The 15,248-nt window shown below is 36.3% G+C and overlaps 1 protein-coding gene across 1 annotated transcript in view; it reads left to right on the top strand.

Moving 5' to 3' along the window:
- The window catches only part of gfra1a (gdnf family receptor alpha 1a), a 139,089-nt gene extending 128,392 nt beyond the window's left edge, over positions 1-10,697 (top strand). Inside the window, 2 exon segments of the mRNA XM_062429916.1 lie at positions 7,725-7,772; positions 10,545-10,697. Of these exon segments, the coding sequence (XP_062285900.1) occupies positions 7,725-7,772; positions 10,545-10,697 (201 nt within the window).
- The last annotated feature ends 4,551 nt before the right edge of the window (positions 10,698-15,248 follow it).

Below are 15,248 nucleotides of genomic sequence, written 5' to 3'. Positions count from 1 at the left end.
TTTCTATTTTGTCTTCATTTCATGTACTCAGAAGTCTAGTTTTCTCTCGTCGTGTTGTTTTATTTTTCCACTTATTTTATGTGACGTGACAGGAAACCTTCTTTTGAGGTTTTATAGGAAATTAAAAACACTAAGGCATTTTATTTTCATCACACAACAGGGCTGAAGGACCCACAGCGAACCCACCACAGATAAAACAACACACACACACACACACACACACACACACACACACGGTTTGCAAGCCTCAGGGCTACATCAGCCTGTTCTTATGAATATAGTTGACTCCAAAGCAGACAAGAAGTGCCCTGGACAAATATGGAAATCTACCACATGCTAATGTGACTTTTCCGAACGGGCAGGTATTAGGCAAATCCAAAACACGTGGACGCAAGGCATGAATACATTATTATTTTGTTGATGTCCAAATCTTTTTATGAATTGGAAATAAGCTACTGCCAGTTGTTTTAATATAATAGGATACTTTACAAGGTATGCAAAAGGTTTATATGGTTTACAAGTGTGTGTGATGTAATTTAAAGGGTCAGTTCACCTAAATTATAAACAAAAAACCTCAGTGGTTTCTACTCATGCAGATATATTTGGCTTTATTTGCAAATACTTCTACCATCTCCAGCAAGATTTCTGCCTCCACCTCAATTCAATGGAGGTCAGTGGAATTTCATGAGTGATGCTCACAGGATTGAAATAAATGACATTTGATAAAATCAGCAGTTGTGTTTTGGAGGAACTCTGGAAACTCCCAAGAATATGTTGGATATGTTTTTTTTTTATGGGAACAACTTTCAACCAAAGTAAAAGTCCCTATAGATATGTTCACAGCTTTTTAATTATTTAACCCTTTGATGCATGAATTATCATCTCAGTCAGGATCTTTTTTTCCTAAGTGTCTTCGTTTCTCTTAAATATTTGAACTTCATTTTATTTTTCATCAAATTACATTACATTATAATAGCATACATCAACCAACAAAATGCACAGCAGATGAAGTGATAGTGTATGGGATGATGCACTAGTGTCCACTGTGGTCAAAAATCCATCATCATGCATATAAAAAAAAAACAGCTTTTGAATAGCCGTCCATTGTAGTGACCACTATGCATGAAAAGATGAATGTGATTGCAGCTGGTCTGTATTGTATTGAGATGGGAAGAAAAGTCACAGATATTAATATAATAATAATAATAATAATAATAAATCACATTTATATAGTGCTTTATGTGGTACTCAAAGTCGCTTTACATTACATACACACAAGAATACGGTGGGAGCTAGGTGGGGAAGGCTAGTGTAAAAAGGTGTGTTTTGAGTGCAGATTTGAAAGAGGAGAGGGGTGGGGAGATTTTGATTTGAGGGGGGAGTGACTTCCATAGGGTGGGGGCAGCAACTGAGAAGGCCCGATCACCCCAAGTCCGGCGCTTTGTCCGGGGGACTTGCAGCAGGTTGGCAGAGACGGACCTGAGGGATCGGGAGGGGGCGTGGTGATGAAGGAGGTCAGCAAGGTGGGGGGGGGGGGGGGGGGGGGGCTAGGTTGTTGAGGACCTTGTAGGTGGTGAGAAGGATTTTGAAGTTGATTCGGTGTTTAATTGGAAGCCAATGAAGTTCACGGAGGACATGTGTGATGTGAATATGTAAAAACCCAGGCAAAACAAACATCTGCACAGCTGGATGGTATGAGAGGTAAATGAGTAAACATGGTTAATTAGCTCCATTTATTCGGTTTTTACAAAATCAGGGGAAAAAAACCCAAATAATAACTGATATTGAGTTTTTTGTCTGTCTTTGTATTCAAACACCTGTCAATCATTTTATAGGGAAAGAAGTCTCTGAGTGTAGTTTTTTGATGTTTGGATGATTACAGTTGGATCACGTCTCTTATTTCAGCTCGACAAGTCTGCTAAAATAAAATTGGATTGTAAATTGCTTAATTTGTAAGTTTTAAATCATAGTAAAAGACATTATAACGATAATAAAACCAATGCAGGTGCAGATGGAGCCTTACTTCTAAATGAAATCTGCATTTTAACATTCACATTGACGTGTAATTGTACAAATGTTTGATTGGTAAACATTCAGAGTGTCGTCAGGATTTCACACTATTATCATTATTGTCTGCAGTTGTGAGACGTGAAGGTGTTTAACCTTTGTGTCGTCCTCCCGGGTCAAATTGACCCTGTCTGTTTTGACTGATCCTTCTTCCCTCCCTCCCTCCCTCCCTTCCTTCCTTCCTTCCTTCCTTCCTTCCTTCCTTCCTTCTTTCCTTCCTTCCTTCCTTCCTTCCTTCCTTCCTCACTTCCTTTCCTCCCTCCTTTTTTCTTTCCTTCCATATTTCCTTCCTTCTTTCCTTTCCTCCCTTCCTTCCTCCATCCTTTTCTTCCTTCCTCCCTACCTCCTTCCTTCCTTCCTCCTTTTCTTCCTTCCTTCCTTCCCTTCCTCCCTCCTTTCCATCCTTCTTCCTTCCTTCCTTCCTTCCATTTTTCCTTCCTTCCTTCCATCTTTCCTCCCTTCCTTCTTTCCTTTCCTCCCTTCCTTTCTCCATCCCACCTTTTCTTCCTTCCTTCCTTCCCTCCCTCCTTCCTTCCTTCGTTCCTTCCTCCCATCTTTCCTTCCTTCCTTCTTTCCTTCCTTCCTTCCTTTCTTCCATCTTTCCTTCCTTCCTTGACTCAAGGACAACAGGAGGGTTAATGCATCTAAACAATGACTCTGAACTCACCATGAAACACGAACTGATGAAGCTTGTGTTTAGTCATCGTGTTCCTCAGACCACTTCTTTTTTATTTTTTTTGCTACCACGCTTGAAATTCTCGGCTTGTTCCCGTGTTTTGGGAGCTTTTATGCAGAGACCTGAAACTACAACATGATTTATAGACATCATTCCACTGGAGCCTTTTTTTCTGTTTAGCACCGAAGCAAAAGTGTAATAACAGAGTACGGTTTCTTCACTTTCTGTATTACCAATGCCTGCTGCAGTATACACTCCGTTGTTTTTAATGTCCAGATTCACAAAACTGAACATTGGAGTCATTTATTATTCTGTCACACCTACAGCAAGTGCACACACACACACACACACACACACACACACACACACACACACACACACACACACACACACACACAGGAAGAAGGAAGGAAAGGAGGGAGGAAGGAAGAAGGAAGGAAAGGAGGGAGGAAGTAAGGAGGGGAGGAAGGAAGAAAGAAGGAGGGAGGGAGGAATGAAAGAGGGATGGAAAGGAAGGAAGGAAGGTAGGAGGGAGGGAGGAAGGAAAAAAAAGGAATCGACGAAGGAAGGACAGAGGAAAGAAGGAAGGTAATGGGGAGGAAAGAAAGAGAAAAGAAGGAAGGAACAAAGGAAGGAAGGAGGGAAGGAAAGAAGGAAGGAAGAAAGGAAAAAGAGAGGAAGGAAAGAAAGAGAGAAGTAGGGAGGAAGGAAGGACAGATGGAAGGAAGGAAGGGAGGAAAGAAGGAACACACACATGAGCCAAAACTTTAGTTGCATTCACTTACAGTACAGCATCCAGATTTCTTATCTTAAACCCACAAACTACTACTTCCCAAACTCTCAATCAGATGCTTCATTTAGAGAAAAAACAAACCCAAAAAAAAAAATATATATATAAATATAAGTTGTTCAGATTGCTGATTATAGGGCACCTCTTCTCCAAATGAGCAAATCAACTCATTGTGGACTTGCAATCAACACGAGTGGTAATCAGTTTCAATCTGTTTAGAAATTAACCAGAACCAGAGGAGAGAGAGTGAAGATTAGCATCGTGATCCATCATCGCTGAACAAATGTCGTGTTATTTGTAGATTTCGTCCTTTTTTGTGAGCATTTTGTATAATATTTGTAAAACTCGAGACATATTGTAGTTGTAGCTTTTTAATTAGACACATAAAAACATGTATTCCTTATAGAGTAAACTCTGAGATAGACATGCTTTATGTTGATATTATGTTAGTTATTGCTGCTTATTACTAATATTAAAATCACTCCAGATCTGATCATTTCTATCTATCTCACCCTCTCTGGAAAATCTGTTCATCCTTTTTTTTTTTTTTTTCAGGGTACAATTTATGTCCAGTTAAGGTTCAGTGCTGAAGGGGGTTAATGTAAGGGAGTATATTTTACCTTCTGTCACAAGCCAACAATCAAACCTGCATTCATTTATGTTTTTTGGCTGATTAAGTGCAGTATAATAATCTGTAAAAGGGTCAAAGAGGTTTTTTTGTGTCCATTTGGTTTAGTCAAATATAAAGGGGTTAAAATGTGAAAATAAACGTATGAATAACTTGCACACGTTCTTTTTTTGTGGACCCAGCATCAAATTTTAATCCATTTTGAGAGAATATATTAGAGGATTATGGCAAAAATGTCTAAGTGGTGTAACCATAAAAACTTTTTACCAAATAATTCAACTTGCTTAAAAACACTAAATTCTCAATAAAACACCATATCAACTAGTTTGGCATGATCTTACATTATAACTTTTTATATTAAATAAAGGTAATGGAATACAATTGTTCTAAATATTACATTTAATCTGGTAACCATGGAGACCAGGAAACATTTACATTAGTAAAAACACTTATATACATTGGATAACATATTTAATATGTATCATTCTTTTGTGGTTACACCATTTGACATTTTCAGGAGAATTCAGTTATTTATCACTGACCCAAACACAACATTGATCATGATATAAAGTTGATGTGATGAACATGTTAGCACACTTATTTACCTTGACTTCATAAATCTAAATCCAGTACTCAGTCTCCTTCTAGCTTTGCTTTGGTCTCCTCCGACTCCTGAGGGAAATATCTGGCTTCTTCTATCAATCTGCTAAATGCTCCGCTAGTCATTAGTACATCATCCGTCTACAGACAATCTGCTGACCTTCACACTCTGCGTTTTTATCAGAGCTTTTTTTGCTGAAAACAACATCCTGCAACATCCTGCTGGAAATGAGTTTAATGAAATCCTTGAGACTGAACCAAAACAATAAAGTTGGGAACCATAAAACCAAAACCAGTTAAGAGATGCCAAAAAAAAAGCTCCTCAGAACTGCAGACGCTGCATACATCGATAATCCTCTTGTCTCGAGCGACTCTCCTTTTCACACGTAAACAATCATTTAATCCATCGTTAATAGAGAAAATATTACTTGTAGCAGTTTTTAAAGCTGCAGTCTTAACTTAAAAGTGTTTTATTTGTCTGACCTTTCTCCAGACACTTAAAAAGTCCTGACTAGGTTTTCCAGACAAGAGTTTTCTCTCGGGAGCTAAGGATGAAATAACAGGGTGTTCATAGTCTTAAAGGTGGTAAAGGTCTACAATTTGACCGCAGTTCACGTCCCCTCTCCAAAAATCATTGTTAGTTTTGTCTTCCTGTCGTAGTTGAACTAGTAGTGAGTCAAATTTAAAGGGGTTAAAATGTGAAAATAAACGTATGAATAACTTGCACACATATTTTTTTTTGTGGACCCAGCATCAAATTTCTGCTTTTAATCCATTTTGAGAGAATATATTAGAGGATTATGGCAAAAATGTCTAAGTGGTGTAACCATAAAAACTTTATTACACTGTATCAACTAGTTTGGCATGTTCTTTGTATAAGTCCACTTAAATACACTGTAGGTGGATAAAATATATAATATTTATCATTATTTTGTGATTACACCATTTGACATTTTCAGGAGCATTCAAAACTTAAACTTGCTTAAAAACACTAAATTTTCAATAAAACACCATATCAACTAGTTTGGCATGATCTTACATTATAACTTTATATATTAAATAAAGGTAATGGAATACAATTGTTCTTAATATTACATTTAATCTGGTAACCATGGAGATCAGGAACCATTTACATTGATTTAAATGAAGTAATTATTAGTATAAGTCCACTTAAATACACTGTAGGTGGATAAAATATTTAATATTTATCATTATTTTGTGGTTACACCATTTGACATTTTCAGGAGCATTCAGTCTTACTTTTGGTAAAAAAAAATGGTGCAAATGTCATTTCAAATGACATAAAACCAACAAAAATACTAAATGTACATTTTAACAAACCTGATGCTGCTTTTAAGACATTTTTTTATAGATATGTTTGATTTGCTCATCTTGCCAACCCTTATTTATCACTGATCCTTATGCCATGTCATTTTAATAGTCCTTCATTAATTTCCTATGAAACACATTAAAATTGCTTTATCACTGTTGTCGTCACAGAGCAATAGGGTGTGTGTGTGTGTGTGTGTGTGTGTGTGTGTGTGTGTGTGTGTGTGTGTGTGTGTGTGTGTGTGTGTGTGTGTGTGTGTGTGTGTGTGTGTGTGTGTGTGTGTGTGTTTTAAAGAGAGAATCAAAGACAGCGTGTTTGAGTGTGCGACATCCATTGAATGATAAATGTGAGATGAAGTCTGGGTTTGACTGTCCCTCTGCGCTCAGCCTCGCTCTCCTTCTCCTCTCAGTGTAAATACCAGAAGCATTAAACGTTTAACAGCCTCTCTGGGTAAATTCTCCAAGGTTATTGTAGGTTTTTTTTTCTCCTAAATTTAGCTCCATTTTATAATTCTGTTTCTTCCAATCTGGTTTTTTTTATGATCAGAGCGGCTATGGAGCTCTCGTAAATGTAAACGCTGAATGTGATTCGGTGGCTATTTGAACACTGATGCTTGTGTCCGGTTTGTACCTGTTGTGTAAACATATTGACGGCATTTTAAGTCTAATTACATTGTAGATGGCACCATTGATTGTTGATCAGAGCTAATTAATTACTGCAGATTCTGTGTCGACTTTCAGTTCAAGCTAAAAGTGTTGCAGCTGTACAAGCATCAAAAATATGCTGAGTCGTTATGATGATGAGAAAATTACATAAAGAACCAATCAATCAAAAGTTGAGATGTTTGACTGGTTCTGTACAGATGTTTTTAACCCTTACATGCTGTTCAGGGTCACATTTCACCCATTTTTTACATTTAAGAGCTGCAAAAACAGCAATACTCATTTCCTCTTTTCCTAATGTGACCGTGAATATCCAAAAATGGAGATAAAACACATCATTTTTTAAATTTTTGTGCAGCTGATACACATTTTTGGGTATGAAAATGTTGATTTTTTTGACTAATTTGACTTTTTTCTATTACAAAATGTAAAAATCACCATTCAAACATGTTGCTGTATTCTTTATATTCTATAAAAATGTTCTCCTGGACCATAAAACAGTGATTTTAAATGTCTTTTTTTCCCCATAAATAAATATAATACACTCTTTATTAATGACTGATGGAGGAATTTATGAATGTGAATTGGTGAAGAGACTGATTATGAGTCAGAATATGAACAGTATGTGAGAGCTATTCTGGAAACTGCAGATCCAAATATGCTCCGTGACCCCAAAGCTTGGAGGCGAAGTGCGGATGTGTTCCTGATAAACAAGTTTAGAACATAATACATCTTCTTTTTTTCTTTTTTTCTAAATGTTTTTTAATGTTTTTGCCAACATTTCAGAAATTTGAGTTCAGTGCGGATATTGCAGCAACATCTGGAACATATAACCTTTTTCATTTGGATCATTGACATTAACAAACAACTATAACTACAAACAGAAATCTTCATTTAATCAGTTTCTTGTGTGTGTGTGTTTTTTTTTTTCTGGATGTTTGATTATGATTCTTTGTGTTTTTCTTTTCCAGGCTCAGAAATTGAAGTCAAACTCAACTGTTGATGGCGTCTTATGTGTGGTAAGTTTACTGTCAGTTATATTGTACAATAATATATATTAATTGTATTTTTATTTAAAACATAATCTACTTTCATTTTATGTGACGGGAGTTATTTTGCAAGTTTTACCACATTAACTCTAAATCACGTGTACTTGACATTATTGTCAAAGCAAACTTTAACTTTTAATTAATTTCTCACATTGTAGGCCATCATTGTTCTCTATTAATTTAACTGTACCCCTCAAATCTTGAGATCGTCATGCAGTCCATCACAGTAACTATTTCTTAACACATTTACTTATTTCTTTACAATTATTTTGCAGGTAAAATGTTTGTTAAGCAGCTAAAATCTCACATTTCCTACATTACATCATCCTTGAAGCTTACATTGATATATTGATATATGATAATACAACTCTGACACAAATTAAAGGTTTAAAATCTATGAATTGACAAATTACTTGCCAGTCAAGTTGATTCTTGCAGTGTTTCTGGAGACCTTACCTAACTTATTTGTTTATGTTAAAGCCAAAATCTCAAATTTCTTACATTATAGCATCCTTAAAGAAATCCATTTTTTTGGAGTCCCTGTTTATAACTGAGACTGAGAGACCACGATAATAATTTGACAAAAGGTAAAGGTGCAAATGCCATGTAGTGACAAATGACTGCAGTGTATCTGGATACTGGTGCTATAGATAAAGTTTGGACATTATTTTCTACCAAAGAATATCCTCCGTTTTCATCTTAACCTGAGAAAACCTGCACAAACATGTGTAAATATTTAATACTTATTCTTTTGTGGTTACACCATTTGACATTTTCAGGAGCATTCAGTCTTACTTTTGGTAAAAAATGGTGCAAATGTCATTTCAAATGACATAAAACCAACAAAAATGCAAAAAGATGCACATTTGATCAAACCTGATGCTGCTTTTAAGACAATTTTTAAAGATATTTATGCAGTTAAAATGTCTGTTAAGCAGCTAAAATCTCACATTTTATTACATTAGATCTTCCTTGAATAAATACATTGATATAAGAGGATAAAACTAAAGGTGCAACATCCGTGTAGTGACAAATAACTGCAGTGTACTTGGATGCTGCTGCTATAGATAAAGTTGGGACATTACTTCTTAACCTGAGAAAACCTGCACAGAGAAGAAATCTCAAGTCATTTCTCAGTTTTATCTGAGGAAAACAATTTTATTTAAGATCACAAGGCAATTGCCCGAGTTATCAAATCATCACAAACTCTAATCCAGCCTCTGTTGGAAGTCTCTGACCTCCGTCTGACAGTGATTGCCACAGCAGTCCTCCCTGCCTCCTTTGTAAACTCCTGTTCTTTGTAGTTCCTTTGAGGCTGAAATGGGAACGTTGCTTTTCTGGTTGGCTTTTAAAGTTCACTGTAAATGTCATTGTACAATAATAAGGCACTGTTATGCACCGGACTGACATTTAATAGAGGCAGGCACAGGTCTGGAGGAGATGACCCAGCAGTTAGCTTGCAGCTTTATTAGCAAGCCAAAGACTGGTGGGGAAGCTCTCTATATATATCTATACACACACACACACACACACACACACACACACACACACACACACACACACACACACACACAGCTTTCCACGGTGGCATTTTAGTTATAAAAACAACCTTTCCGTGTTTTACTTTGTCATCCCAGCTGAATACAATTGAAGACTTTTTATACATGATATCATTAAAATAAAATGTCTGATGTCTTCAAGTGAAGCGCGAATGAATTAAACATAACCTCCATTTTTAATTTTTTTCTCCCTTGATCCTCATAATTATGTGTGTTTTCATTTGATTGTATTTCCCAGTCTCTTGTTAAGCACTTCTGTTACTTTTTAAATGTGCTCCATAAAAAGGGAAAATAGACCTTTAATACCTCAAAAAGTGACAATGACACTTTGTTAGAAGTGTTTTGCTGCATTTAATGTTATTGTTGGTTGAGAAAAACTACGAGAGATTAAGGAACTAATTTTACATCTTTGAGTAAGAGGAAGTTGATATACAGTCTATGAACCTTTGCAGCAGCTTAATGATACTTCTACTTTAAGGTCAGACTTAAACACACAGACTCACTGTATATTAGAGAAAGCTAAATTAGTTTTTCTATTAGTCACTAGTGCACTTCTTTTAATAGTTGTGATTTTACTTGATTTTACATATTTTGTAACTACTTTTTTAAACGACTTTTGCTACTATGTACTATTTTTATTGTTATTTGTATTCATATATTCCATCTTATATTACATTCATGATTTTATTTATGTCCTTTTTCTTTCTTTTTTTTACATTGTTTTACACTACTTCATTTTTTTTTAAAGTAAATGTTTCCTGATCTCCATGGTTACCAGATTAAATGTAATATTTAGAACAATTGTATTCCATTACCTTTATTTAATATAACAAGTTATAATGTAAGATCATGCCAAACTAGTTGATATGGTGTTTTATTGAGAATTTAGTGTTTTTAAGCAAGTTGAATTATTTGGTACAAAGTTTTTATGGTTACACCACTTAGACATTTTTGCTATAATCCTCTAATATATTCTCTCAAAATGGATTAAAAGCAGAAATTTGATGCTGGGTCCACAAAAAAAGAATGTGTGCAAGTTATTCATACGTTTATTTTCACAATTTAACCCTTTAAATTTGACTAAACCACATGGACACAAAAAACCATCATTGACCCGTATATATATATATTTTATTTTGTAACCATACTAAACTGTCTCTCCTTTCTTCTGTGTCTCCCTTAGGACCCTCAGATAGACGGTCCGAGCACATCCAACGCCATCCTGAAAAACTCAGCTCCCTCCAGACGGCCCGCAGATCTGGTCTCTCTGCTGCCCCCGCTGCTGTGGCTGTGGTACTGCACCCTGCCTGCGCTGTCCTCGCCGGGCGTCTTGTAGCCTCACCGCTTTACAGCCACAAAAACTACAACGGACTGACAAACACACATTTGTATTATAAAAGAAAAAGCAAAACAAGAAATTATATCCTTTCTTCTCAGTAATACCTGTTGTACTTTTATTTCCCCCTCTGGATTCTGTCTCTCTTTTTTGATTCCTACTTTGCTTTTTTAAATGAATTTTTTGGATTTTTTTTGTTATTTGTTGGGTTTTTTTGCATTGCAGCTGTGTGCTAAGCAGTGATCTACTTTTATGTGTAACTCAGTTTGGCTGTGTGTTCCCTTTTTTGGGTTAATTGAGGGGAAAAAAGGGGGGGATTTAAAGCTTCTGTGTTGCTCTATTGGGCAAAAATGAGAAAAATACTCGAGGACCACATTCCACTAAATACAATGACAGAACACACACACACACACACACACACACACAATGTAAATTAGCATCGATTTTCAACGTCGCCAAATCAGTTTTCACTCACGTCTGTTTGTGTGTTGAGGCTATAGGTGGGTTCTTTTGCTTAAAAAGTCACAGTCAGTTCAGTAACGGCTACATTTTATCACTTGGGCAGCCCCTTTTTTTTTTTTTTAGGTGTTATTCAGTCTCCTCTCCTGGTGGTTTGTGTATGTTTTAAATGACGTGATTTGGTATTTTACATTTTTTATGAGCTAAATGAAAAGTTAACCTGAGAGCCTTTTAATGTTAAAAAAAAACCAACAAAAAAATGCCCAAATAAGTCTTTAGTGTAGCTCATACTGAACACACATCGCCGCTGGCAAAAGCACACAGGCGAAGACCCACAAACACATACGGCACACGTTCACACATTCAGACAAACACACACACACACACACACATAGTGACACAAACATACACACACAATGCCAAGGCTTTCTGCTCCCTTTTTGTTTTTTTTTTCTTTTTTACACCTTGAGTGATACTCAGAGATCACAGAACGGTAGATAGGTTAAACGCTGCTGTGGATGGCTGAATCCACTCGACTCATTAGTGATTGTACATAACTTGTAATTGTTAAAAAGTCAAAGCCATGTTCAGTGTTTCTCTTTTTGAAGCTGACAGAGAAGCTGCTGCAGTTTCACCTGAATGATTAGTTTTTTTGGGGGGGGAGTTTTGATGTACTTTGCTGCACACTGCGTCCACAAAAACAAAGCTGAGGAGCTATAAAAAAACAAAACAAAAAAAAAAAATAGGCTAATTGTTGTAGAGTATATTCAACAGTAACTCTCACACCATCCATCGCTCTGACGTTCAAAGCATCCTTCTTCTGTCACTTCAGTGTTACGACTTATTGCCTCGATTGTGTGAAACTGTCAAAAATACGTTGAGGAGGAGGAAGAGGAGGCGTTCGCTTCAAATGTGACTGTTTGCTAAGCCCCCCGCCACCTTTACTGCCGCTACATCTGTCAAGCTTTGCATGCTAGCACGGCGCACACTGTCGGCAGTTTTTTCCCCGCTCGAAAATTGGAAGAATTGGGGCTTCGATTTCAGGCTGAAGTACGCAAAAGTAGTAGAGTGACCATCTAAATCAGCTGTAGCTAGCTAGTTCATTAACAGAGTGATGTGTGCTGGCTGTAAAACTTACTTAGATTACTTTTTCAAAATGTTTTGACATTTATGTTGGATATCTTGATAACTCTGCACTGAAATATATAAACTAGAACTGATACTGTAGGTGTGATGTAGGAGACGTGCAGATAAAGGAACAGGTTAAAGCTAATTAGCCCTACAGCATTATCAGAAACGTTTAATATTAGACTGTTATGTGGTGGAAACTAACTCGATTTGAATGCTTTTATATTAAAAATAACAAACTTGGACAAGCAACCGAGAGAGAGTTAGTAAAAATCTCCAAACCCCAAAAAAGCTGCACAGAGTTGCTAATGTTACCCTAAACTTTAATGAGGTAACTCCAGCTCACATACAGTAGATTTACTGGACCTGAACTGGGCTTTATTTTCTAAATATTACCCTATAACCCCACAAAATAATAAACTTGGAGTCATATATGCTTATTTGTTGGCTTTAAAAGTTAAAAAAGTGACACCATCCTCCCAAACTCTTTATATATTAATCATCAGTGTTACTAGAAGCCAATGCACACACATTTTGACACGTTGAATAAACCCAAAGCTTGACAGACTTTTACCCTACCTAGCTACAGTTGCTACGCTGTGATTGGAGAGGGGTTTAGCAAACGGCCATTCTCTATTTTTTATTAACGTAAGGAAAACATGTGACACGTGACTTATGTAATGTGTTTAAATCATTTAAATCAATCATTTTTATATATATATATATATACAGCTGCTGCTCCCCGAGGACTGCTTCGGAAGAATTTTTAAAAAGTCACATTCAGTCCTAAAAATGTAGACGAGCAGTTTTTTTGTTGTTTTTTTTCAATTCCCTCGACAGGAAACTTTTAATTTCGACAGACTTTTCCGACAAGAAACGACACGCGATGAGGACGTTTTACATACATCACTGTGGCATGTTCACCAAAAATTTAAAAATGACATCATCCATGTGGACGCTGACAGGAGCATTTTTCAACAGACACACACTTTGCTTGGGTTTATGTAGCTTCTCAAAAAAAAAAAAAACATGATAATGTATAGTACAACTTAAATGTTATTTACCGAGCATAAAAAACATGGTATATGCACTGTTATGTACTTCTTGGCTGAAAACTTATAAATTGGACAAAAATAAATGTCTGATGATATTCTATTCCAGAGCATTGTGAGCTATTTTGACATTCAGATACAACATAGAGTACGTTGAATAAGCCAGAATATTGTTTTTTATAACAACTTATATGTATATTTCTCCCAGTATGTACATGATTGTGGAATATTATTGCATCTGAGAAAGAGGATATCAATGTAACTCTCCTTACTTGTAGTTAACTGTATTTCCTAAGCATATTGTTTTGTACCATAGCCCCCCCCCCCCTCCTCCCCCCATTTATGACGTTGCTTAAAAATATATAGTATTGATTTTTTTGGCTAAGATTTAAAACTTATTTTTCTATCTTTTACTAATGTTTTTTCGCTTTTTTTTTGATGAGTAGAAGTGAATGAAAGCCACAAATAACTCAATTTGTTTAAAAAAAAAACTTGTCTATGACTTTACTGTAATTATGTTGGTTTTAACGCTAAAATAATTGCGGTGACAATGACGAGAAGTTGAGCAAAAAAGGGGGATTTGTGAATACATGGTGAGTGAGAAGGCAAATATATTATATAAAATTGCATTTACAAGCTTTTTGATGATATATTTGACTAGAAAAGGATGATTCCCACAGATTGTATGAGTGCACTTTTGATGGGGGAAGCTAAGAGAAATGTTACGCAACAAAAACTCTTAAAGGGACGGTTTACATTTCTCAGACTTGGGTTTTATGTCTGATCATTTTATATTTCAATCCCAGAGTCGAATCTTCACCGAGCCCTGGAATTTCTTAGCTGCGCCACTTTGGGGAATATGAGATAAAAGTAAAAGTTTATAAAAAAGTTTGTTCACCTTTCTTTGAAGACTACTCTGATCTCGGTAGTCCTCAAAACTGGGATCCTACTTTTTTGGGGGGGAAAAAAAGATACTGAATATTTTTGCTGTCCATCTCCATCTCCATCTGTTGTTTAAAAATGACCAGAAATGGCTTTTTTTTAAGGAGATGCAGACTCCCCTCAGCTATCCCCGGCATCATTAACTTCTTAGCTTGTGAAAATGTAAAATCTATTGTACAAAAAGTTATAATTAAAAACTGTTAAATCACCCAGACTGTGTATTTGTGTGTATGTGTGTGTGTGTGTGTGTGTGTGTGTACGGTGGTGTTATTTCACTGAACTAAGATGGAAAAAAAGAAAGAAGACGCAGTCACCTGGGAAAAGTCAGATAGGCGACACAAAAGGATTAAAAGAAAAGTTTTGGGTCATCTGAGGTGATCCCAACAGGCTGATAAGACCTCATGAGTTAATGTTGCCGACCTCGGGTTACCATGCCAAAAGGACACATGGAGAGCAAAGAGATGAGACAAGATAAAAGAAAGGTTTCTGATGACTTTTCAGACATGAGGTTAGGGGTTGGGGCTACAACACAGTGCTCAGACAGGCTGAGCACTGTATTATCTGGAGCTTCATGGGGAGACACATGAGGTAAACCAGAAACAATGGGGCATGAGTTAAGCCTGCACATAGATCCTCCATTGAGCTGAATGTGTTCACCTGAACGCAATCGGCTGAAGGAGTCAGTTGTGTTTAATTTGAATCTATTAATATCACTGTAATGTAAATATATATCTGAAGATAATTTGGATTTATGTGCTGACATTTTGACATAGCTGTTACTGGACTTTTCAATATCAATATATCCACCGATAATAATGTACATAAAAAGCACATTTTTTGCAGTGAATCTCCACATTCATGCAGGAAACAGAAGTCATACGCACCAGTTGTTATCAGCTGACAGCCTCTCATTGAATCAACACTCCTTGTCAGTCACAAACCAATCGCACCCATTCTCACAACAAAGCGG

Source organism: Scomber scombrus, chromosome 12 (genome assembly GCF_963691925.1).
Source record: "Scomber scombrus chromosome 12, fScoSco1.1, whole genome shotgun sequence".
Lineage (NCBI taxonomy): Eukaryota > Metazoa > Chordata > Actinopteri > Scombriformes > Scombridae > Scomber > Scomber scombrus.
This window is presented reverse-complemented; position numbering and strand designations above follow the sequence as displayed.